Source organism: Leptomonas pyrrhocoris (assembly GCF_001293395.1).
Source record: "Leptomonas pyrrhocoris isolate H10 chromosome Unknown, whole genome shotgun sequence".
In the NCBI taxonomy this organism is placed as follows: Eukaryota; Euglenozoa; class Kinetoplastea; order Trypanosomatida; family Trypanosomatidae; genus Leptomonas; species Leptomonas pyrrhocoris.
The window spans coordinates 547,310-568,489 of record NW_015438364.1 but is presented as its reverse complement, the minus strand read 5'-3'; the positions used below and the strand labels follow the sequence as shown (position 1 = coordinate 568,489).

The 21,180-nt window shown below is 53.1% G+C and overlaps 6 protein-coding genes across 9 annotated transcripts; all 6 read right to left on the bottom strand.

Annotated features, from left to right (window-relative positions):
- Window positions 1-621: 621 nt before the first annotated feature.
- Window positions 622-1,271, bottom strand: ABB37_04724 (putative clathrin coat assembly protein ap19 putativesigma adaptin; the record flags this gene model as incomplete). Of its 3 annotated transcripts, none has more annotated exons than XM_015802504.1 (1): window positions 622-1,271. In XM_015802504.1, exon 1 carries the CDS (start codon window positions 1,117-1,119, stop codon window positions 622-624), a length of 498 nt encoding a protein of 165 aa, XP_015658948.1. In that variant the 5' UTR covers window positions 1,120-1,271. The 3 variants fall into 3 exon arrangements, with proteins under 3 accessions (XP_015658948.1, XP_015658949.1, XP_015658950.1); XM_015802505.1 differs by having other exon boundaries at window positions 622-1,254; XM_015802506.1 differs by having other exon boundaries at window positions 622-1,226.
- Window positions 1,272-1,617: 346 nt separating this feature from the next.
- Window positions 1,618-4,149, bottom strand: ABB37_04723 (putative mitochondrial KREPB6 (KREPB6); the record flags this gene model as incomplete). 2 transcript variants are annotated; one of them, XM_015802502.1, is made up of 1 exon in its annotated part: window positions 1,618-4,149. In XM_015802502.1, the coding sequence occupies exon 1, from the start codon at window positions 3,256-3,258 to the stop codon at window positions 1,618-1,620; it is 1,641 nt and encodes a 546-aa protein (XP_015658946.1). In that variant the 5' UTR covers window positions 3,259-4,149. The 2 variants fall into 2 exon arrangements, with proteins under 2 accessions (XP_015658946.1, XP_015658947.1); XM_015802503.1 differs by having other exon boundaries at window positions 1,618-3,780.
- A 333-nt stretch (window positions 4,150-4,482) lies between these two features.
- On the bottom strand, window positions 4,483-6,875 carry ABB37_04722 (hypothetical protein; the record flags this gene model as incomplete). The annotated part of the gene is made up of 1 exon (XM_015802501.1): window positions 4,483-6,875. The coding sequence occupies exon 1, from the start codon at window positions 6,757-6,759 to the stop codon at window positions 4,483-4,485; it is 2,277 nt and encodes a 758-aa protein (XP_015658945.1). The 5' UTR covers window positions 6,760-6,875.
- An 830-nt stretch (window positions 6,876-7,705) lies between these two features.
- ABB37_04721 (putative Zinc-finger containing protein) lies at window positions 7,706-8,816 on the bottom strand (the record flags this gene model as incomplete). The annotated part of the gene is made up of 1 exon (XM_015802500.1): window positions 7,706-8,816. The coding sequence occupies exon 1, from the start codon at window positions 8,642-8,644 to the stop codon at window positions 7,706-7,708; it is 939 nt and encodes a 312-aa protein (XP_015658944.1). The 5' UTR covers window positions 8,645-8,816.
- A 5,688-nt stretch (window positions 8,817-14,504) lies between these two features.
- Window positions 14,505-17,728, bottom strand: ABB37_04720 (putative Rna binding protein; the record flags this gene model as incomplete). The annotated part of the gene is made up of 1 exon (XM_015802499.1): window positions 14,505-17,728. Exon 1 carries the CDS (start codon window positions 16,857-16,859, stop codon window positions 14,505-14,507), a length of 2,355 nt encoding a protein of 784 aa, XP_015658943.1. The 5' UTR covers window positions 16,860-17,728.
- A 727-nt stretch (window positions 17,729-18,455) lies between these two features.
- On the bottom strand, window positions 18,456-20,432 carry ABB37_04719 (hypothetical protein; the record flags this gene model as incomplete). The annotated part of the gene is made up of 1 exon (XM_015802498.1): window positions 18,456-20,432. The coding sequence occupies one exon, from the start codon at window positions 20,430-20,432 to the stop codon at window positions 18,456-18,458; it is 1,977 nt and encodes a 658-aa protein (XP_015658942.1).
- Between the last annotated feature and the right edge of the window lie 748 nt (window positions 20,433-21,180).

The window sequence follows — 21,180 nt, the reverse complement described above, 5'->3', positions numbered from 1 at the left end:
GTTTTGTCGTTGTGCAGGCGTTGTCGGTACGCAAGAAGAGAAAAGAAAAACTCTCATATTCCTGTTTCGCTTCCTTCCTTTGCTGCCTGGTGCTTCATGTGCCTTGATGAATGAAAAGCTGAAGCCTCGTTAGAGCTGTGAGCAACCGGAATGTCAGCGCCGCGCCGCCTGGGCGTTTTCTGAGACGCCGCGGCCCGCCCACCAACCTGCTATTCCAACGCATCCTCAAACAACCCGCTCTCTTCTTCTTCCACCCGCGCTGCCTTCTGGGCTGCTGCTGCAGGGAAGGAAAACAACAAAAAAAGGGGAGGGGAGAACCAGGAGACAGAGTGGAGACGGCACAACCCACAGAGAGCGGGAGAGGGGCAACACAAAGCCGGCGCCCCGACGGCGCCTTTGCGACCTTCACAAGCGCCATTCCTTTTTCTTTCCTTTAACCTGCTGTGGAATTGCCATTATCTTCACTTTGTATTTGTATACGGGTAGAGAGAGATGAATCGGACGCCGTGATGGCGCGCGAGCAACGAAACACCGACTGAGACCAACCAGAGCACACACACGGGAAAGCACAATGCAAAACCCAACCAACCTTCCCCCTCCAGCACAGCGCGGTCTCCCCATTTACAAGCCCCTGATGGCGTTCGTGACCTGGTCCACCAGCGAGCCGCCGTCCATCTTCGCCTCGCTGCGCTCGGCTGTAACATCGAGGCGATCCACGTAGACCAGCGTCGATCGCTTGTTGCTCGCCTGCAACTCCCCTCCGAGAATCACCTCATCCAAGATGAAGTACGCGCGGTGGAAGTTGAAGATGAGGTCTAGCTCGCACACGTTTCCGAAGTACTGGTCCAGCACCTCGACGAAGTGATGCACAACCTCGAGCGTGATGAGCTCGTTGTCCGTCTTATCGATGCAGGCGATGAAGTAGAGGGAGGCGTAGCGGCGGCAGATGTACTTGCGCCCCTCCACCTCAAACACGTTCGATAGCCGGATCGAGCGGCCTAGAGCGACCTGGCTAACTTCGCGGATAATCTTCGCCTGCTCCTTCTGCGAGAGCGTCACGTACCACTTTGCCAGCCGTATTTTTCCCTGGCGGCTCATGAGCAAAAGAAACTGAATCATCTTTGCGGAAATGAATCGATAAGATGCGAAAGCGCGACACACAACGTAGCGGCACAATCAGAAGAACACAACACACAAAATGCAGCTGGTATTGCTGGTTATTCGCTGCAGAACGATTGTACGTGTGTGTATTCTTTGGAACGCAAAACTCTTTAAAAAAAAAAATGGGGGGAAAGAGAACAGAATGAAAAGAACGAAATGTGCAAGGATCGGCAGCACGCGCAGAGAACACCTGCGTTGTTTTTCTCGTTCTTTCTTGTAGTGGTGGCTGCGAAGTACAGAAGACGATGAGAGAACGAAACGGGGGGGGACACCACTCCTCCGTGGATGTGTTGAACGCTGCGGAGTCCATGGAAACGTGAAATCAAGTGAAATCGCTCCTCAATTATAAACAAACAAACGAGCAGGCGGCTACGCCGGCCCAAACGCGACAGCAACTACCAAAGAAAAGAAGTGTACTCGGAAAGCATAAAAGAAGAGAAGAAATGCCCTCGTGCATCAGCCGGCGCGGACGGTGCGTGCATATGTGAGCGGTGTACCACTCTGTTGCTTCGTCGGCTTGCGGGTCTTCATGCGCGTAGCCCGCTTTGCCTCCTGCTGATGGATGGCGTAGTTGGAGTTGACGGTGCCGAGCACTTTGGTCGCACACAAGCCCACGCCACCCGTAAACTCCACGATGCCGTGGTTCGATAGATGCGGCACGAGACGGTGTGCGTACAGGGCGCGTGTCTGCGTATCCCTGCCGAAGCTGCTCTCCCCGCTCGTGTTTGCTGTCGAGGACGGGGGGAAGAAAGAGTGGGCCAAGTTGTGCCGCCGCATCATTTCTTGGCCAAGCTCTGATCGCATCACCTCCTCCACACGGTAGACGGACTCGCTCACGCGGGCGTAGAGTAACTCCGACAGCAGCAGCCGCGACGCCCGTGCGGCGAGAGTGCTGTAGTAGCCGTAGCGCATCTCCTGTTGGTACAGGGCCGGCGGCGGCGGCGCCGTGTCGGGCTCCAGCGACCACCGCAGCGAGCCCAGAACAGCACGCGGCATGTTAGCCCGCAAATCTTGCGGCACGCCCTCTTCATCAGTGCTCGCCTCCGTGTCGCCCGCGTCATCGCCGGACTGTACCTCGTCTCCGCTGCCGTCGCGGCGCATCTCCCTCGCCTTGCTGCTCGCCCCCTCTCCGTTTCCATTCGACTTGGGCGGTGCGGACTTCCGGTTGAGGAACGCGCGCAGCAGCTCCGGCGGAATCAACGCCTCCATGCCACACAACAGGTACGTCGTTTCCGCGTTGAAGGACGAGGAGGTCATCGAGGTCATGGCAGAGCAGCCGCGCACCGCACTATCCGGGAACACACGCGCCATGAGCGGCATGAGCTCCTTGAAAAGAACGAGCTGCCCGTGAGCGACGGCGTGCGAGAAGTTCTCCGGCGAGAGCGTCAGGAAACCCTTCTCTTTGAGATGCATCAACAGCAACAGAATTTCCTCGCGGCGGTCCGCCGGCTCCCCCTTGTCGAAGGCTTCATAAAAGATGTTCATAGGGCTGTCCACGGCAGGGACCGACACGCCGGCACGAAGCATGCGGCGGACGTTCGCTGATGGGGTGCGAGGTCGATTGCGCGGCCGCTTCGCGTAGTGCTCGCGAAACACCTCCGTCATCCACCACACGTCTGCCGCCGCCCAGCTGCGCGGGTGACTCACCATGGCATTCAGCGTCATCTCCATGCAGATATGATCGCGCTTGCCGACGTGGTTATCCCAGTTGTTGATCGGCTCGACGCACAGCTCGCACCAGTTCGGCACCGTCTCCCACGACGAGGCCACCGTCGCGTTGCGGCTGATGCTAAGGCGGGACACCACACTGACTTCGTCCGTGGCGGCAACAGGAGGGGGAGAAGTGGAAGTGGCTGCGCCCCCTCGCTCCACCGCCGCGGCCGCATTGATAGAGAAGGGAGTGGCTGCGGCCGACGTGACAGCACGGCGTGGGTTGTGGCAGCAGCAACGCACACCGATATACGCTTCCCAGCAACGACGACGCTGCAAAAAGCGCAGCGGCGCCGGGGCGGTGCGCGAGACGAGTCTCATCCTCCCCGCAGCCGTTGCACCAACCGCGGCCTTCAGCAGGAGGGAACCCGCGTAGTGCGCAGACATGCGTCCACAGCAATCCCTTTGCCTTTGCGTATCGACAGTTGTTGTTTTTCCTTTTTTCTTTGAAGATGCGACGCGCTGTTGATCTGACAGCCTTGAAAGGGAAATCAAAAGAGTGCCAACGCAGCGATATAGATAAGATGCTTCTGTACGTGTACAAGCATGCAAAGATGCTGGAAAGGGTTGAGCAGAAGAGCACGGTAAATCGATAAGAGAAGACTGACGGCGAAGTGGAACACTTTAGGAGACGCTAAGTGCGTCTTTGCTGGTTGGACCAGCTCTCACAACTCTGCGAGGTACTGATTCATTTTTCGTATTTATTCGTTTTGAGCGCTGTATATTTAAACACATACATCCAACAAAAATGAACTACCGTTTATAATTACGGCGAACCCTCTCTTGCGCGTGAAAGAGAGGTGGGCAGCCCCGATAACACGCAGAAAGGAAAAGAAAAGCGTAGAGGAGGCTACGTAGGGGGAGGATGTATGTTTGGATAAGCATATGTGTGAGTGTGTGTGTGTGTCTTCCGTAAGCGTATTCGTCAGTGTATAAAGAGAGGAGAAGAGTCACAACAGCAATCCATGGACGAATACAGAAGGGAAAAAAAAGAAAACGAATTAAAAGCATGTGGACCAAACCTCTTGTACTATCTTTGCAAAAGAAAAAGAGTGCAGGTTTGCTTGTTTGTTTTGACTGACGTGCGTGCGGGGTTTTTTTTTTTGGCTTTTGCTATTGCGTTGGAGTTTCGACGACTTCAAAAGCCCAGAGCAAGGAAGCGTAAGAGAGTGTTTGTTGTGTGTGTGTGTGTGTGTGTGTGTTCGCTGTATCACACGGCGTTAACAAGGCATGGGTTGCCTTGTTTTTCATACTGTCTGTAAACATACGATGATAACTAACAATGGTAGATGGGGGAAGAAGCTGTCTTATTTGGCTTGGAGAGGAGGGGAGAACGATCGGAAAGGATGCGGAGTAACGCATAACAAAGGAAAGCAGACATATATATATGGGAAGAAGAGGGGGAAAGCACAGTTATGGAAAGCATCTACTTCGCGCCAAGACAGTTGAAAGAGAATTTAAAAAAAAAAAAGCAGAACCCATTTAATAGATACTGATTGTGAAAGCAAAATAATCAGCGGCAAGCACCAGATGCATACTGGCAATGGGTAAGTTCATGACGAGGACAGCAGCCATCGCACCACTCAGCAGCAACTACGCTCGCTCGCGTCCTTATTTGCGCGACGACCGCTTCACCCGTCGCGTCACTTTTGGCAGGTGAATCTCCATCGCGACCAGCGGCACCACACCGGCGTTCGACAGCGGTAGCGGCCCCGGTTCCAGCGGATGTAAGGGGTGGGCGCCGAATGCACACGGGTGGATGGTCTTCTCCAGGCCCCGTCGCGCGTCCTCGTTGCTGCAGTGCCGACTCACAAGTGCGGTGGACTGCGGCGACACCGGCAGGACAGAAGAGTTTGCGAGGGGTCTGTTGTGGCGTCGGCACGATTCGACGGCTCCTGTGGACACCACGAGCGACATGGCGAACTCCGCTGCGTTGGCGTGGCTGTGTGCACAGCCGCAATGCGATGACGTAGCGGCAGTGGGATTGCGCCGCAGCGGGCGGCGGTTCTTCTTCCTACTGAGTTTTCGTTCACGTAGGTGACGCAGAGCTGCCGCCGTCGCACCGGGCGGCGCGTCTGGGTCGTCGAGCAGCAGCGCCTCCATTGACGTTGTGGGACGTCCTTCCGCGCTGGAGGTGGCCGCACCGTCGTCGACCTCGTGCCGCGCCACGACAACGTGCATTGCCGAGCGCACGACGGAGGACACGGCGGCGGCGCTGGCGGTGGCCGTCGTCGACGCGGTGTGCGTGGTGAAGTTGACGAGGGGCGTCGCGGTCGTCGCCCGCATCAGTGCGCTGGGCGTCATGCTCGACAAGTTCACCACGGCCACGGAGCTGTGCCGCGGCGCACTCGCGTTACCGCCACCGTTGATGACGACGCTGCGTTGCCGACGCATGGCAGGGTGGTGGAGGGGAGTGCCCTCGATGTCGCAGCACGCCATTCCCGACAGGTCCGTCATAAGACTGCTTTCCGCTGACCGGCACGGCGACGACTCGTTGTTAGAATTGTAGCCCGAGTGTGCTGACGCGGCGTGGCTCGCATCTTCTTCTTCTCTCCCCGACACAGGTATCGCAGCGGTGCTTTTATGCGACGTTGTTGCCGCTCCGGGCGATGGTGGTGGGGGTGGAAGACGCCCATGTGCCGCCTGCGCCACCCCCTGACCGCTCGCGTTGCACGTATCCGTCGTGACCGGCCTGTGGGTGTCGGTGCAGCACCTCGCCGCGCGGGCCAACGCAGTCGTGGCGGTGAACGTAGAGGAGGACGCAGGAAAGTAGCGCGCCTTCAGCTGCGTTGCATCCAGCAGCAGCGAGTGACCGCAGTGCGCACCGACGCTGCCGTTGCCGCACGTTCCAGTCGCCACGCGTGGCAGCGAGTCGGACATCGCCTCGGAATTGCGGCGACGTCCACGCGGACGAGACTGGGACAGATGAGACGGACTCGCGCTTTGGTGGCCGACATCCAGCGAATTGCACGCCGACCCGCTCAGCGCCATCCACACCTCGGAGGCGTTGCTCGAGCCGTTGAGGCTGTACGAGCGGCGTGCGGCGGCCACGTTGGGCGGCCGCTCCTCGTGTGGAGGGGAGGGGACGATGATCACAACACCGCGCAACGCGGTGGACGTCACAACAGGCGACGTTGCCGCCGAAGGAGCACCTGCAGCAGCATCCACCTCGTGCCTTTCCTCAGGCGTAGCCGCCGTCATCACCTCCACACGGTTGTTGCTGCCCGTGGCGGCGCCGGTGGTGGAGGTGTTCGCTGTGAAGGAGCCCCGCAGCTGTGTTCGCAGACATGGCAGTGCGGCGTGCCTCAGCATCGTTGGCGTCGCTGGATCTTTCAGCGCCTCAGCAGTGGGCGCCGGCACCATCACGGTGTCCTCGGTGGGTTGGGCGCAGTGCATGCGTTGATGCCCGTCACGCATCGTCGACAAAGTCGCAGCAGCTTGAGCTGCAGTGTCCTCCTGCGTATCTTCTGTGTTTAACTGCGTGGACAACGTCAGCGCGTTCAGCGAGTCCCCGTCCTGCGCCGCCGTGATTGTTGCGTTCAGCTTCTGGGCCAGCAAACTTGGAAAGCGTGGCAGCCTCTTCGCCGTCTCCGCGGTGTCTTGTGTCTTCTTTTCGATGAGGCTGTCGTCGTGCCAGTTGCCGCGGTGGGTGCAACACGGTCTGCGGCGCACCTCGTTGCTATCGACGGTGTTGTCCGTAGTGGCCGAGACGGTCGTTGCGGCTGTGACGCGTTCGTTCTCTACCTTCACGCGCCAATCCGGACGAAGAGTCGCGGTCGTTGGCACGCGAGAACGACGCGGCGCGCTTCTCTGAGGGTGGAGCGGCAAAGATGGGCGGTGTGTAGCATCATGTTGGTCAGCATCGGGCTCGTTTATCAGGTTCGGCATCACATGAGAGAAAACGGCCACCACCAGTACAGTACGGATTCCCTTCCTCACGTTGCGGTTGCGCTGCTTCTTGTCTTCGTACTTGTATGTTGTGTATGTATGCGTCAAGACACGCTTAAGAAGAAGAAAAGGAAGGGAGAACGAGGCATGAGAAAGACGGAGGTACAGCAGGAGGGCAGAGAAGCCGAGAAAAAAGAAAAGAAGAGAGATGAACGAAGAAGCGCCACGGACGTCACATTACGCAAATTAATGAATTTAGTTTTTAGAAAAAGAGTCCATAGTTCTTTTTTAAAGAATGGGTTTTCACCGTCTCCATCGTACAACCAGCAAACAGTGATGTCCGCCGTGAGATGCGGCCAAAGACAACGGCAAAGCAAAGAAACGCCTTTAAGATTGCCCTTCACATGCATTTCTCAGCGGTTAAAAAAAAGGCTGATATCAAAGCGTTGCGCAGCAATGAGCTTTAGAAACGTCAGAACCGTAAAGATTAAAAGAGGAAAAACATGAAAGAACGTTGATGCTTGTCTGTTTGCTTTTCCTTCCTTCAATGCCAGTGTCTGGCTTTATGAGGGAGTTACGTTACTTCCAGTTTCTTTTTACTCGTAATTTGAGACGACGTCGCAGTGAAGGCACGAACGCTTTCATCCCCTCTCCCGCGTACACGCTTCTGCACGCACCGAACACGCGCAGCGAAATTTGTTTTTGGCGACAAGCCTCGAAACAACGCTTAGAAGAAAGACAATGGAGTGGTGAAGTACGCTGTAGAATCAGTCGGCTCTTTATTTCTTTATAGCCATTAAACGTATCAAATACTTTAAAAAAATACAATTATCGTTCGTGCTTATTCGAACTCAAACGAAGAAAAGTCATATCGCCAGCCAAATTCTGCATCAGCTGCAACGCCATGCGTGTGGCTATTCCCCTCCCTCCCCCACCCTTTTTTTACTTAGGCCAGAGCAATGTTGCTATCCTTGTCCAACCTCAGCGCGCCCAGCTCCACCGCCGTATCCACAGCATGACGCACCGACTTCGCAATGCGCTTCGCATAGCGCTCTACCAGGCGCAGCGCCAGGTCCTTGCTGCGCATCGCCGTGACGCCCCTCTCCGCAAACACGTCTCTCACGATCTCCGCAACGTCTGCACTCGTGCCGAGCACAAACGACGGCACGATGCACTCCGTCGACGTCGTGGACCGCGGCAGCAGCAGGGGGGTGTCCTTCTTGACTGGGTGCGACGGCGCATCTTCCACCTCGCCCCTCGCTTCCGTTGCGTGCTTCGTTGCGTGCCTCACCTCCGGCACGGGCGTCTTCGCCGCCTTCGGACCGAGGGAGGCGCTCCGCGGTGAGCGCAACAAAGCCGCAGACGGAGCAGCAGGGTGCGTCGCGGGAGTGGCGGAGGCGGACCGAGCCGTCTTCGCCTTCTTCACCGGCGGTGCGTGAGCGTCGCCCTCATCATCCGAGGACGGGCTGACGCCAGGGCGCGGGTTCTTGCGGCGCGCTGCAGGAGCTGCAGCAGTAGCTGTTGGTGTCGACTTCTTCTTCGACTCCCCTCCTCCCGTCTTTCCATTTTTGCTGCTCTTCTTCACCCAGTCGTCATCGCTCTCGTCCGACGAGCTGAGGTCGTTCATCGGTGCACGCGGTGGCCGCTCAATGCCACGTGGAGCCTCCCCGCTGTTGCCGCTGTTGCTGCTCAGCTTCTGCTTCCACTTGCCCTGGTACTTGTCCTCCTCGGTCACGCAAGAGGTGTGCGCTTTGATGGAGTCCAAGTCGAAGACGTACATGCAGTCGACGCAGGTGAAGGAGTGGGCGCCGCAGCTGTTGGCGTGAGTTTGCACCTTCGGCTTCTTCACCACATCCTGGCAGCGGTTGCAGGTAAACGAGACCATCTTTTGAAGAGCCCGCGTGCGATGAGGAGTACAGTGTAAACTGAAACTTCTCTCGGAAGCAGAAAAAAAAACAATAATTCAATGGATGCGAAAAGGCTGTCAACGACGAGGCGACTCAAAGAGAAAAAAGTGGGTTCGGATTTATCACGGAGCACCCATCAAAACGTCCTCTGGCCATTACGATAAGAAGAAGAAACAGCAAAGGGGGTGGGGGGTGAAGAGAAGGACAAGTGAAAGGAGAGCAGAGGAAAAACGAGAGAAAGAAAGAAAGAGACCTGACAGGCTTCAAAAGAGTTTCATACGTTCAAGCTCACGGAAGAGCACCACTTGTCGAGTAGCGCAAGGTTTTCTAGAGCAACGATCCACTCTCCGATCTCCAATCCAGCGCAAATGTGGAAAGAAGAAAGGAAGGAGCATCGTTTTTACCAAGTCGAGACTTAGGCAACACGGTGTGTCGTCAGCACGGCTTCAGAATTAAAAAAAGAAGAGGGCAGAGGCAAAGCAATTGCTGTCTTGGGGTGTAATGCATGGCACATGCAGATTTCATAGGCTGAACGCAAACGTTCGCTTTCCGTGCGCCTTTTCGTCTTCTCCTCCATCTTTGGAACTGTCACCACGAGCGTAGCAACTGTTGTGCAGTCTACGCAAACACACATTAAGAGCATTTGGAGAGAGAGAAAAAAAAATATACGGAAAGGAAGAGGAAAACATGTACTGTTCAGCAATAATTTGTTTTCTTCTTTTTGTGTTTTTTTTTTTTCATCGACTGCACTGATTGTACTCATTAGGGGTTTTTCTTTTTTCTAGCCACACCAAACGATCGAAGAATAACAGAAAAGGAAGGAAAAGTTCTCTTTTTTCCCCCATTAGACGCCCTTTTCCACGCGAGTTTCTTTCTTCGTGCTTTTCTCTGTAGAAGAAGGGGTAGAGTTGACATCGTGCTTCGCTCATCGCGAAAGCACGTGCACAAAAATATTTTAAAAAAAATGGCTGGAATTATTCAGAAACGGATAACTTCTGATTATTCATTGGCGAACGCCAACGAAACAACTTCAAAGAGAAGAGGAAAAGAAAAAGGATAAAAATTGTTGTACACGTAGGCGCGCACACGAACAAAAATAAACATAAAAATAAATAAATAAAAACAACACCGACAGGGAGAGAACAAGGAGAGAAAAATGCGTAAGGTCATCGCATGCGAAGTTTCATTTAACTTTCCCTGCTGTGTGACACTGAACAAAGCAAAGAAGAAGAAAAAAAAAACGAAGCGCACATCACCACAGCAAATCAAAGAGGATATATTCCTTTTTTCTTCCGAGACAAAAAAAAAATGAAACGGCGCGTCAACATAGTGGTACTTCGACCACAGAGTGCGGTCCCGTGAGCATGTTTGGATGAACCCCGTGGAATACATTAATCCCGTGTTTTACACATTAGCGAAACAGGAAAAGTACTACAAACCAGGTAGAGACAGAAAAGAAAAGAAAACAGAGGTGAGAAGGACGATATATCAAGGAGAATCTCACATTATTCGGAACAGTAATAATACTTAAATAAATAAATAGTAGCAAAAAAAAAAATGTCAACTTCTCGCTGTTTTTGCAGAACAAAGAAAATTATGGTACTGTTGTGTTTTCCTTTTTTTGGATTGTAACGAACGACCACTGTGCCAAGACGAAAGGAGAAAGATGAGGAATGCACATTGTCTGGGTCGTACTCAACGCATTCGTCTCTCTCGGCGCTATCGAACACTCTTTGACGAGGCTGTTCAACCCGTAGCAGACACACGCACACCGCCGTGAGAGAGTGAAGCGCCACGTATATATATATATATATATATTGATCGTTACTCTCCCCGTCTATCCGATGTGGATGCCACCTAGTTCTTCTTTATGTCTTCTTTTTTTGGTACCGAGTCTCCTTGGAATTAAAAAAAAAATCGATTCTTTAACGTGTTTCTGCAGGTGTCCATTCTGGGAGCGCAAACGAGGCCGTGAGCACCGCCGCACCCTCAGGGAGAGGAAAAACAAGAAGAAAGAAGAAAGAAGGAAAATGTTGAAGGTTGAATAAAGGATTTTTTCTTCCCTTTTCTTTGTAAAGGTGGGGAGAGACAAAGGAAAGCTCACGGGACACCTCGCCCTGCGTAGCACACACCGCAAAACAGGCAGACAGAACGAAAAAAAAAAGAAAAAAAGAAGAAGCAACGTACAACTGCAAGCGTCGTTGAACGCCGGCAAAGCACCGTGTATTTGAGATGCGTTGCGGCGGTGCGCTTCAATGACATAAAAAAAAAAAAACCACGCACAGGAATAAAAATAGTTAAGTAATAGAAAGGCGTACAAGACGTGAAGCGAAGCCAATAAACTCGCCTTCTTTTCCTCCCTTTGAAGGACAGTACTCGCAATATCTAGAAAAGAAAAATAATAGAAACTGTTTTCATACGCCAAAGCGTGCAGCACCGTTGCGGGTGACATTGAAGAAAAAAACAAAAAAGGTGGGGAAAAGTGGGAAAAAGTGGGAAAAAGAAGAAACATCTTTGTTTTCGTCGTATAAATCAAAAACACGCACCCGCAAACATCGTGTTTTTCATTTTCACCTTCTTCAAGCGGAAACGAAATGCAGAAGATAGAAACATGTATATTTATGTGTATATATATATATATATATCGGCATTGCGCTTGGATTAGAACACAAAAATTGACTACAATTTCCAAAAGGAGAAAAACACAACAAATCTAACGAACAACGAATAACAAAACAAAGCGCAAATGCCGCTGCGCGTTCGTGCCGTGTTCAGCAACAACAACAAAAAAGGAAGATACAGGATAAACGAGCGGCGAAGCATTCAAGAACTTTTTCTCTTTTCATTTTTCTTTTATACTGCTTGTTATAATGATGATGATCGCGTCAAGTCAGAAAATAAAATGAGACGAACAAATAAGAAAAGAAGAAATGGACGAATTAGGTAACCAGGAAAATCATGAAAAGTATTTTGGGCCGAAACAGCTAACACGCAGTAACCAAAAGGAAACAGAAGAAAAAAAGGAGTGGAAGGAAGTTCACGAAGAAAACCGAGAGAAAAAAAAAGCTCGCACTGACGGTAGCCGCGTTCACTGACAGCCATCTCCGTTCATCATCACCACATAAAGAAAAAAAGGGAAGGAGAAGGAAGAACAAAGCGGCTGACGGGGAGAGCGGCATTCCTCCGCGATTGCGTCAATGCGAAATTAACGGAAAGACAACGAAGCCAGGAAAAACGAAAAAAACGGAAAAAGCTATGACCTCACAACAGAGAGGACAGAAGAAGAAGAAAAAGGGGGCCACGACTACAGAACGAGACGCTGCATTGTGCAAAATACATTGGGTAGATTACCCCTCGCAAAAACAAAAGAAGGAAACCAAGAGGCACACAAACAGAAGACAAAAGCCTAAAACGCGTTCCTAAGCACACTCATCCTCCGTTTGTTTCAGTAATATAGAAGTAGTAGTTCGGATAGCATTAAAACGGAAAGAAACTATTGGAAGGATAGAATTTTTGTTGTTGGTGGGGTTGTCGTGGAGGTGGTGGTGGTGAGAAAGGCTTTCGCGAGACAGACCAAGCCCCACCGGTTTGTACATGAGCTTCAATACAGGAGGAAGAGGAGAAGAAAACAAAAAAACATACATAACCGAGGAAATGTAGCGGATACCATTTAGCTGTCATCAGCACTCAGACGAGTGAGGATATTATAGAACGCGCAAATCCAAAATCATTTAAAGATACAGAGAAGAAGAAAAGGAGGAGAAGGAGGCAAACGAAAAAAAATAGTGTTTTAGAAAAAAAAAAGGATATTTAACGGACGCCTGCGCCAATCGAGATTTCGTTGAGAAAAAAAACGGAGCGGAAAGGCCAAAGCGTACTTTCTGTTATTTTGTAGGAGCGGATAAACGATAGCTGCACATAATCCATTACATCACAGTTAGAAAAGAAAAGAAAACGAAAGGAAAAGGAACCTTAGTTTTGTAAGCGTAAAAGATGATTCACGAAGGTCACGCGCTCGCACATTGTCTCATCGAAGGGGGCCTTTCAAAAGGAAAAAAGGGAGAGGACAAAGAAGCTGCGAGCAACATTGATCCGTGTGCGTACTTTAATCCCAGTTTTCCCTCTCATACAGTTCACCAGCGCGTAAAGGAGAAGTATGTAGCGTGTATTTCCCTATTTTTTTAAGCATGTTGGAAAAATGGAAAGGCTGAAAAAGGAAAAAGAAGGAAAGAAAAAGAGAAAAGAAGAAGGGGAGGAATAGCGAGTCGCTGCTAACTCGACAAGATCCCTACATAAATAACAAGAATTATAGACAACGAATTCTTACTGCAAAAAGAAACCAGGAAAAAAGTTTTTTTAAGTTGAACTGACAAAAGAAGAGGAAGCAAAAAAAAAGAGACGAAAGGAAAGAAGAAAAGAAAAAAACAGAGAGCGCTACACATCTCTTGCATAAGAGTAGAATAGTTTATTCACATGTCCCCCGTTCACAAACATACACAAAGAAAAAAGGTCAAGAAACAAGAGAAACAAAGACGTTAAAAATAGTAACAACACCACTAACAATATTAATAAAAGGAAAATAATTCTTTTCCAAAAGAAAAAGGTTAAGGAATTGTCGTTCTATTTTTTTTGGGATTTGGAAGTACACACACACACACACGCACACGCATACACACACACGGAGAGAGGAATGATTAATACAGAAGAAGAGAGAAAACCCAAAGGAAGAAGAGGCCGGACCTTGTACGAACAAGTCGTGGTATGCCTTACAGCTTCTCTACACGCTCAAAAAAGAAAAAAGGGGGAAAAAGGTAGTGAAGAGTTAATAGCGTGGGACATAACCAAGGGAGAATCCCAGAAGAAGGAGAAACGTCTTTCAGCACTTACGTTGCCTCGTCTCTCCTCGCCTCTCTTCCACCGGCGTGAGAGCGAAAGAAAGAAAGAAGAAAGAAGAATATAAGAGAGAGATACAACGAAAACAGGACGTTTGCCTTTAAAAAAAAGACAAACAGAGAGAGAGAGCGAAACAAAAAGCGAAGAAGACGACAAAATAACGGCAAAAACGATATTAAAGGTAAGTAATCCAGGAAACAGAAAACAGAAAAATACGGCACTAACACATTGAAGAGGAACCAAACCATCAGTGACTCATCGACGAAATTCTTAGAAGGAAGGAAAAAAAAAATCAAAGCAAGAGAAGTTGCATCGGCCGTCCGTTTCGCGTTGCTGCCAATACGCTGTGCTTGAACTTCTGCCAATACTGATTTCTTCGAATTTCTGCGTCGGCCGTGCACGGCATTAAACGACATCAAAATTCTAAGTAGAGCATTCATTTATTTAGGCGGGGCGGTGGGCTTGCGACTGCCCCAAGCAAGCCTGTCGCCTTTTTCTAAAGGTCCCTTTACCCACCATGTGTTGCATCCCCATTTGAAAAAAGGGAGAAAAAAAGACCTTGAGGGAAGGACGCGGTCATGCTGCGAGGGGGGGGGAGGGTCTTTTGGAGCGAGCTCACCATCACGCGCGTGAAGCGTGGAGCTCGGAGGATCAAAGAAAGCATGTCGATTAGGGAGACGGTTGCACGGGACACAGAGAGAAAGAGAGTAGGGAAGAAGAAGGAAAGGAAGAAAGGAAGGAAGCGCGATGAAGGCCGTGCCTTACGTGAGAGAAGAAAGAAATTAATTGTAAAAGAAAACTGGGAAAAACAAATTCGTTCTTGGGGGAGTGTCGATTGCACGGTGGGGAGCTTCGAGAAAGACGCACACACGCAGCGGACAAGACGAGAGCTCTTTCGTTTTGGAAGGAAGCGCAATCGGCCGCATTTCTCGTGCGTTTCTACGCCTATGTAAATGAAGCGGACCGCGTCTTCTCCAGTACGATGCTCATGCCGTAGGGGTTGTTGCGATAGCGTACCTGCGACGTGTTGCAAGTACAGGACGGGGTGGCGCTCGGCGTGCTGTGGCTGGTCATGTAGGCGGAAGACGAATGCGGGGAGTCCGCCGTCTCCTCCAAGGCGGCGCGGTTGAGTGAGAGTGCGGTAACCGTCATCACCGGCACTAGACTCACGTTCGGCGCTGTCTGTGGCGCACTGTGCGGCGACAGTGACGGCGGCGGCATCGCAGTTGTTTCCACAGCAGCAGCAGCATTGCTGTTGTGGATCCGCACTCTCCGCCCAACGCGGCGCGGACGAGCGGCGTCGCTGATGTTCACGCGAAGTCCATTTGGTGTCGCGTCGTGGGTGTTGGAGCCGTGGGAGTTGGTGGTGTCCGACGAACGCGATGAGAGCGTGCGGGTGCGGGACCGCCGTGGGGTTGTGGTCGCCGCGTCAGGGATCGTGACAACAACCGTCTTCGCTGCGACAGCTGCGTCGGCGGTCACAAAGTTGACGCCACAGCTCTGCGAAGCATCGCTGACTCGTTTCCCTCGCTTCAGCTGCTGCTGCTGCTGAGAGAGGGTCGAGATGCTCATGGAGGAAAGCTGCTCCGCCGAGAAGTTGGCGCTGGCTGAGGTGGAAAACGAGAACGAGTCCATGTGCGCGCCGTCTGCCCCAAAGCTGTTCCGTGGAGAGTGGCCCAGCGCCTCACGAGACGCACGGCGAGCCGAGGTGGGCGCCGAGGTGGTCGTGGCGGGGATACGAGTCTTCATGCTGGACGTGGTGGAGCTCAGCGTATGCGCCAGACGTGTCGCCTGGCACGCCTCTGTCGCCTCCGCCTGTTGATTGTTCAGCGTTACGGGCAGGTTCATCGACGGAGAGGCGGTGGTGGAGAGCGCGCGAGGGGTGCCGCTGGCGGCGGCGAGAGCGGCGGAGTCCAGCGAGCACACGTTTGCGTGCGGGTTCTGCGGCGGGAAAGTGAGACGAACCATGCCGCCGTTGACGGCCACCGCGGCGCTGCTCGGGTGGTGGCGCGCCGCGGTGGGCAACGAGGACGGAAACGCGTTGGGGCAGCAGTGCCTGCTGTTGTACTGATTCTGCGACGCGTCGTAGAATGGCGCAGACACGGAAGCGGAGGAGGGATTCAGCAAGTAGCCCGACGGCGGCTGCTGATACGGCTGCTGCAGCATCATTGTCATCGGCGTCGCGTTGTTGTTCTGTGGGGGGTACGGCAGCCATTCCGCATTCGCCGTCGGCGAGACACGGCCGCTCCCTTTCTGCCCGTTGTACGTGGGTGGGTGCGAGCCGTACGTCGTTGCTGCTGCCGCCGCAGCCGCAACACGAACACCGGCGTGGTGCATCGCCCCCTGCTGATGGCGGGCCTGTCGAGCGTTGTTGTCCTCCGCCACCTTCCCCATCAGCGGAACGTCCCCGCAGCTTTGGAAGGGTCGGGTGTTGTGGATCGCAGCGCAGGCACGCGCCGCCACGCCGGGGTGGATGAACGTCACAAAGCAAATGCGCGTCGCGCGCTTCGTCGTCGGCGGCGGCGGGGGGGTGACGACTTCGCCCGCAGCGGCGCCGCCACTCGCCCCCCCCGCCTCCGCATCCTCGGCCCGCTCTTCGCCGCCGCCCCGTGCAGCAGCCGCGGCAGGGCCGTAGGTGTCGGCGTGCAGCGTGACCTCCGCCACATCCCCAAATTGGGTCACCAACGCCCGCATCTCATCGTTCGTGACGTTGATGGGGATGTTGCGAATGAACAGCTTCCGTGCCAGCCGCGAACGGTCGCCGTATACGCCGCCGTCGTGTTTGTTTTGCGCCCATTGGGTGTTCACCTCCGGCATCGCCGGCTCCGTCACGGCAGGGCGCAGGCGCAGAAAGCACCGCGCACGCAGCGCGTCCTCTGCCGCCGCGAACTGGACGAAGCCGGTCTCCTTCGACGCGCCAGTGCTGACGTTCAGCATCACCTTGGCCGAGACGACCTCGCCAAAGTTGGCGAACATGGAGAGCAGGTCGCCGTCTTTGAAGGATGGCGGCAGCTTCGAGACGAAAATGTTCCGGTCGCTAAAGCCGTTTTCCACCGGGAAGGTGGCGACGGCCCACTCGAAGTTTCGGGGTTCGTCCAGCCATCCCCAGAACTCGCCGACGTCGCCGGAGACGCGCGGGCACGACGTGGCGCCCGACTCGCTCAGTGGCTTTTCGGAGGAGGAGTTGATGGGACCGCCGGAGACGATGTTGTTTGGTGTCGGCGACCCAGTGCCATAGCACGCCACCAGTGAAGTGTTGCGGATGGCGGGAGCGTGCATGTACGAGTAGTTGGACATCATCGATTTCCTTTTTCCCTGATTGTTTGTTTGTTGGTTGTGCTTTTCGTTTCAAGAAAAGGACAGGTAAGAGCGAGGGCGTTACACCGGCATGCACAAACACACAGGCTCAAACACAAACACAAACACACGAAATCAGGAGGAGAGGGAATTACACCGCAAGACGAGACAGACGAAAGGGAAAAACCACAACCTAATGTTGGGAAGAAAAAGAAAACAGGCGTTTATATATATATATATCAAAAATAAGCACAGGTGGTGAAGGAGAAAGCGAAGAAAAAAAAGATGGCGAAAGAAACCAGGACTAAACGTACTAAGGCCTTTCAATGCACATGAAGAAAAAGAAAAGGGCCAAAGCACACACAGAATTAAAAAAGGAAAAAGGAAGAGGAGAGAGAGAGGAGAAATCACGACAGTGAATAGAAAAATAATAACAGAGGAAGAACACGAGAAATTACAATAAAAAGAAAAATAGAAAAGTAGCGTAACTGAGTCAAGGTGAAGTACCTTCGTTCTTCTTCTTTCTCTTTCCTTTACGGTCGTTTTTGTTGTTGTTGTTTTTGTGTGTGTCTGTGGTGAAGGAACAAAGAAGGAGCAAAACAAACAGTAAAAAAAGGGAGTTGTGAGTCGTGAAAGCCAGCTTCGAAGGACAACAGGTGATATCCTTCCTTGTTGTTGTGACGGTGGACGATCTGCTTCACGTGAAAAGCTGGCTATTGTTGTTGTCTTTTTTTGATGTTTCTTCTTCTTTTGCAAAACACGAAAGCAGCTTAAAGGAAACGGAAAGGAAGAAAGTAAGAAAGAAGGGAGAGGTAGGAGGGTATTTCACTGCGCGGGGGGTGGTCAGATGTGTCAGGGAGAATTAGATTTCTGTTGTTGTTGGTGTTGTTGTTGTTGTTGTTGTTTTGCGGTGGTGTACGTGCGTAGAGGTGAGCGTGTTTGTGGTGGAAGGGGGGTGGGGAGGGAGGTGTTTAACAACGCCACCACGACGAGAAACAAAAGACGGATAATAATAAAACCGAGACGGGTAGAAGAGTGAGTAACGGAGGTGAAAACAGGAAAAGAGAAAGGTCTGATTCTGGAAGCTGCGTAACGGCCACACAAATACATAAGCCAGAAAAAAAAAATGGCAGTCCCGACAACTCTACGCCGATTCGCAGCTCCACAGTCCTTTTGACTTTTCCACTTCTCTTTTTCCTTGCTGTTTTTGTTGCTGCTTGATGACTTCTGTCAGAAACACTAGTATGCTGTCACCGGAGGTGTTCATGCGATTTTTCTTCCCATCATTATTAGTATTGACTGGTCTTTTTAACGCTTTCCGCTTAAGAACACTTACACTTAATCGTTCAAAGTAGAAACTTAAATAATAATAATAATAATAAAACGGATGTTCACTGTAGAATCGAAAACGCGATGACACGTAGTTCAGCAACGCAGGCAGATCACTTCTTGATGTTTTCTTTTTCAATTTTAGAGCAGACGATGGAGATTTGAAAGAGTGTCTGTGCGCGACAACAACAACAGGGAGAGAAACATCAGCAGAGTAGGTGGAACACTAAACAGCACAAAGCCACGCAAGGCGGGGGGAGGGAAAGAGGCCTACATAAAGTGCACCGTGCGACGTGCGGCCTGCGAGGTGGCACTGCGCTTCACCTCCTCTGCCTCCACATTCTTGTACGTGGACTTGAGGGCGCTCTTCGCCTGACGACGCTCGCGCTGCGCCACCTTCACAGCCTGCCGCCGCAGCTTCTTCTCCTCCTTCGTTTCGTCCTTGCGGCGCACTGTGGGAACTACGTCGAAACTGCGCTGCGCATTCGTCGCCGCCACTTCGTCTTCGTCGCTGCCACTGCTGCGGCGGCCGTCGTCGTCGTCGTTGGATGAGGCGTGGAGCTGCGCGCTTCGAGAGGGCGCCTTTTTCGTCGCGTCGCTGCTCGTCGCATTCGCGGCCTCCGCAGCGCTGATCACGTTACCCTTCACCACCCCCACCGCCTTCCTCGCACCACGGCCCATCGGGTGCCCTTTGCGAGGCGCCTGAAGCACATTTGGTTGATTGTAGTAGGTGGAGTAGGCGCTGACGGCGGTCTCGCAGTCAAGGCGGTCGGCCTTCGGCTTCACCTCAAGCACGATCATCTCCTCCTCTTCTTCTACCTCCTCTGCGAGCTCCGCAGACGTGCGAGCCGGAACCGCAGCGGCAGCGCTACCCGCCTCCCCTGAGGCGCCGGCCGTGGCAGAGGGTGACGCAACCAACGCGGCAGCCGCGGCGGCTTGACGACGCTGCGCCACGCGCACACGTGCCGCCTGTCGAATCTCCTCAGTGCCCTTCTGGAAGTCCGCCACAAATCGCTGCTGCTTCTCGGGCAGCAACGTCGTCATGTAGGTGCCCTGTCCATCGGAGTCAAAGGCGCCGGCGTGGTGGGTAAGGTACTTCAACTGCTGGATTAAGCCCTTGTTCTTGTGCGGCTCAGCCGTCTCCACGTCCACGCCGGCGCGGTCCATCACGAACTCCTCGAGGGCCGCCATGTACTTCTCCATCGGCAGCGCACCGTGCGTACGCGGGTCGTCGATGCAGGCATCGTTGAGCCGCGCATCCGCATTGAACTCCCGCATCATCTCCGTAAATTGACGGTCGACCGCGCGCTGGGTGACGTCGTGGACGGGGTACTCCGTGCCGTCTGCCGCGTGGGTACGGGCCGCCGCTGCGACGGCCTCGCCGGACGACGCCATCTTTCGACGACGGGCCGTGCCGCGACGGCGAGACGCCTTGATCGCTGCCTTCTCCTCCTCCGTCAGCAGCCGCCATACCTCCCCGTCTTCTTCGTCCAGACCGTCCCAATCCTCGTCCTCCTCGTCCATCATAGAATCGTCATCGTCGTCGCCCTCGCCACCGTCCTCATCGCCACCCGCCGCGTCGCCGTTGCCGAAGACGAGCTGACGCAAGAAGTCGTCCGTCACCTCGCACTCCACCGCGTCATCGAAGAGTTGCTCCTCTGCCTCCGCCTTGTCCGCATCCCGCCCCCTCTGTCCATCTGCTGCGCGGTCGGCACTCGCGTCTTGTCCGTGGTGGGGCTCAACATCACCGCCACCGTCGTGTGCAGCAGCAGCGGCAGATTGAGGGGGGTGAAGATGAGAAGGCGCGGCTGGGGTGGGCACCGAGGCGCCGGGGAGAGCAGACGCAACCGTTTTGGTGGATTTTGCTGCTGCAGAAGAAACCTCCGCCTCTGCCTCTGCCTCTGCCTCTGCCTCCTCCTCCCATTCTTCACCCTCCTCCTCCCAGTCCCCGTCGACCCACTCGCCTTCCTCCTCGCCGCCGTCGTCGTCGTCCTCTTCCTCACCCTCCGTGCGTCGGCGACGGCGGCGCTCCTCGGTGAACTCGGCGTTGGCCGCCGCCGCGTACATGCGGAACTGCCGCTGCGCCTTGTCCTGCTCGTCCTCTGCTGTGATCGGGTCCTGGTGGTTGCGGTAGAACTCCGCCTCACTCACCCAAATCGGTCCCTCCGCGGCGTCGGCGTCGCCATAAGAGCGTGGGACGAGCTTGTAGGTGACGCCCTTGTTGCGCGGTTTCTTGACGGTCGGCATGGCACGGGGAAATGGCGCCTGCTTGAAAGATATATATATATATATGTGTGTGTGCGATGTGGGTGAAACGACTCGCCTCGTCGTGCCGATCTCGCAAGTGAGAACGACTCGTTCCGTTTTTTTTTTGGGGGGGGGGTGAAGGTGATTCCTCTGCTTCTACGAGCGCACCAAGCAAACGCGAAAAAAAATGTAATTGTGGAACAACAAGGTGTGAAACCCAGAAAAGAAAGCAAAGGAGTAGATAGAAGGTGCGAAGGCGGTGAGTTGCTGCGGAAGGCAGTAGTGCTTTACGCGCGTTTGGTGCATGTCCGCTGCGCAAATACCATCGGGGACGTGAACGCACAGGCTACGTCGTCGACAGCAGAAAAAAGGTATTGATCCACGGCATACAGTTAACGCCGTCGTAGTTGTTGTGAACATTGAAGACCTTCTCTCTCTCGCTCTCTCACTCGAGAAACATATTTATTTAGAAAACTATAACGCAGAAGATCACGAGACAATGAAGAACGCAGGCATCCATAATGAAAAGCAAGGCGACAATACAAAACACAACATACCGGTCTCACGGCAAGAGCCAAACAACATCAGCCGGTTCACCCTTCAAGTCCGACAACAACGAAAAAAGAAGAGAAGGACCAAAAAAAAAACTTTCAGAATCACCAAGAAGAAAGCGAACAGACTTTATTAAAAGAAATTATCTTCTCGCAGAATACCATACAAACATATTTTTATATATGAACGGCTCATC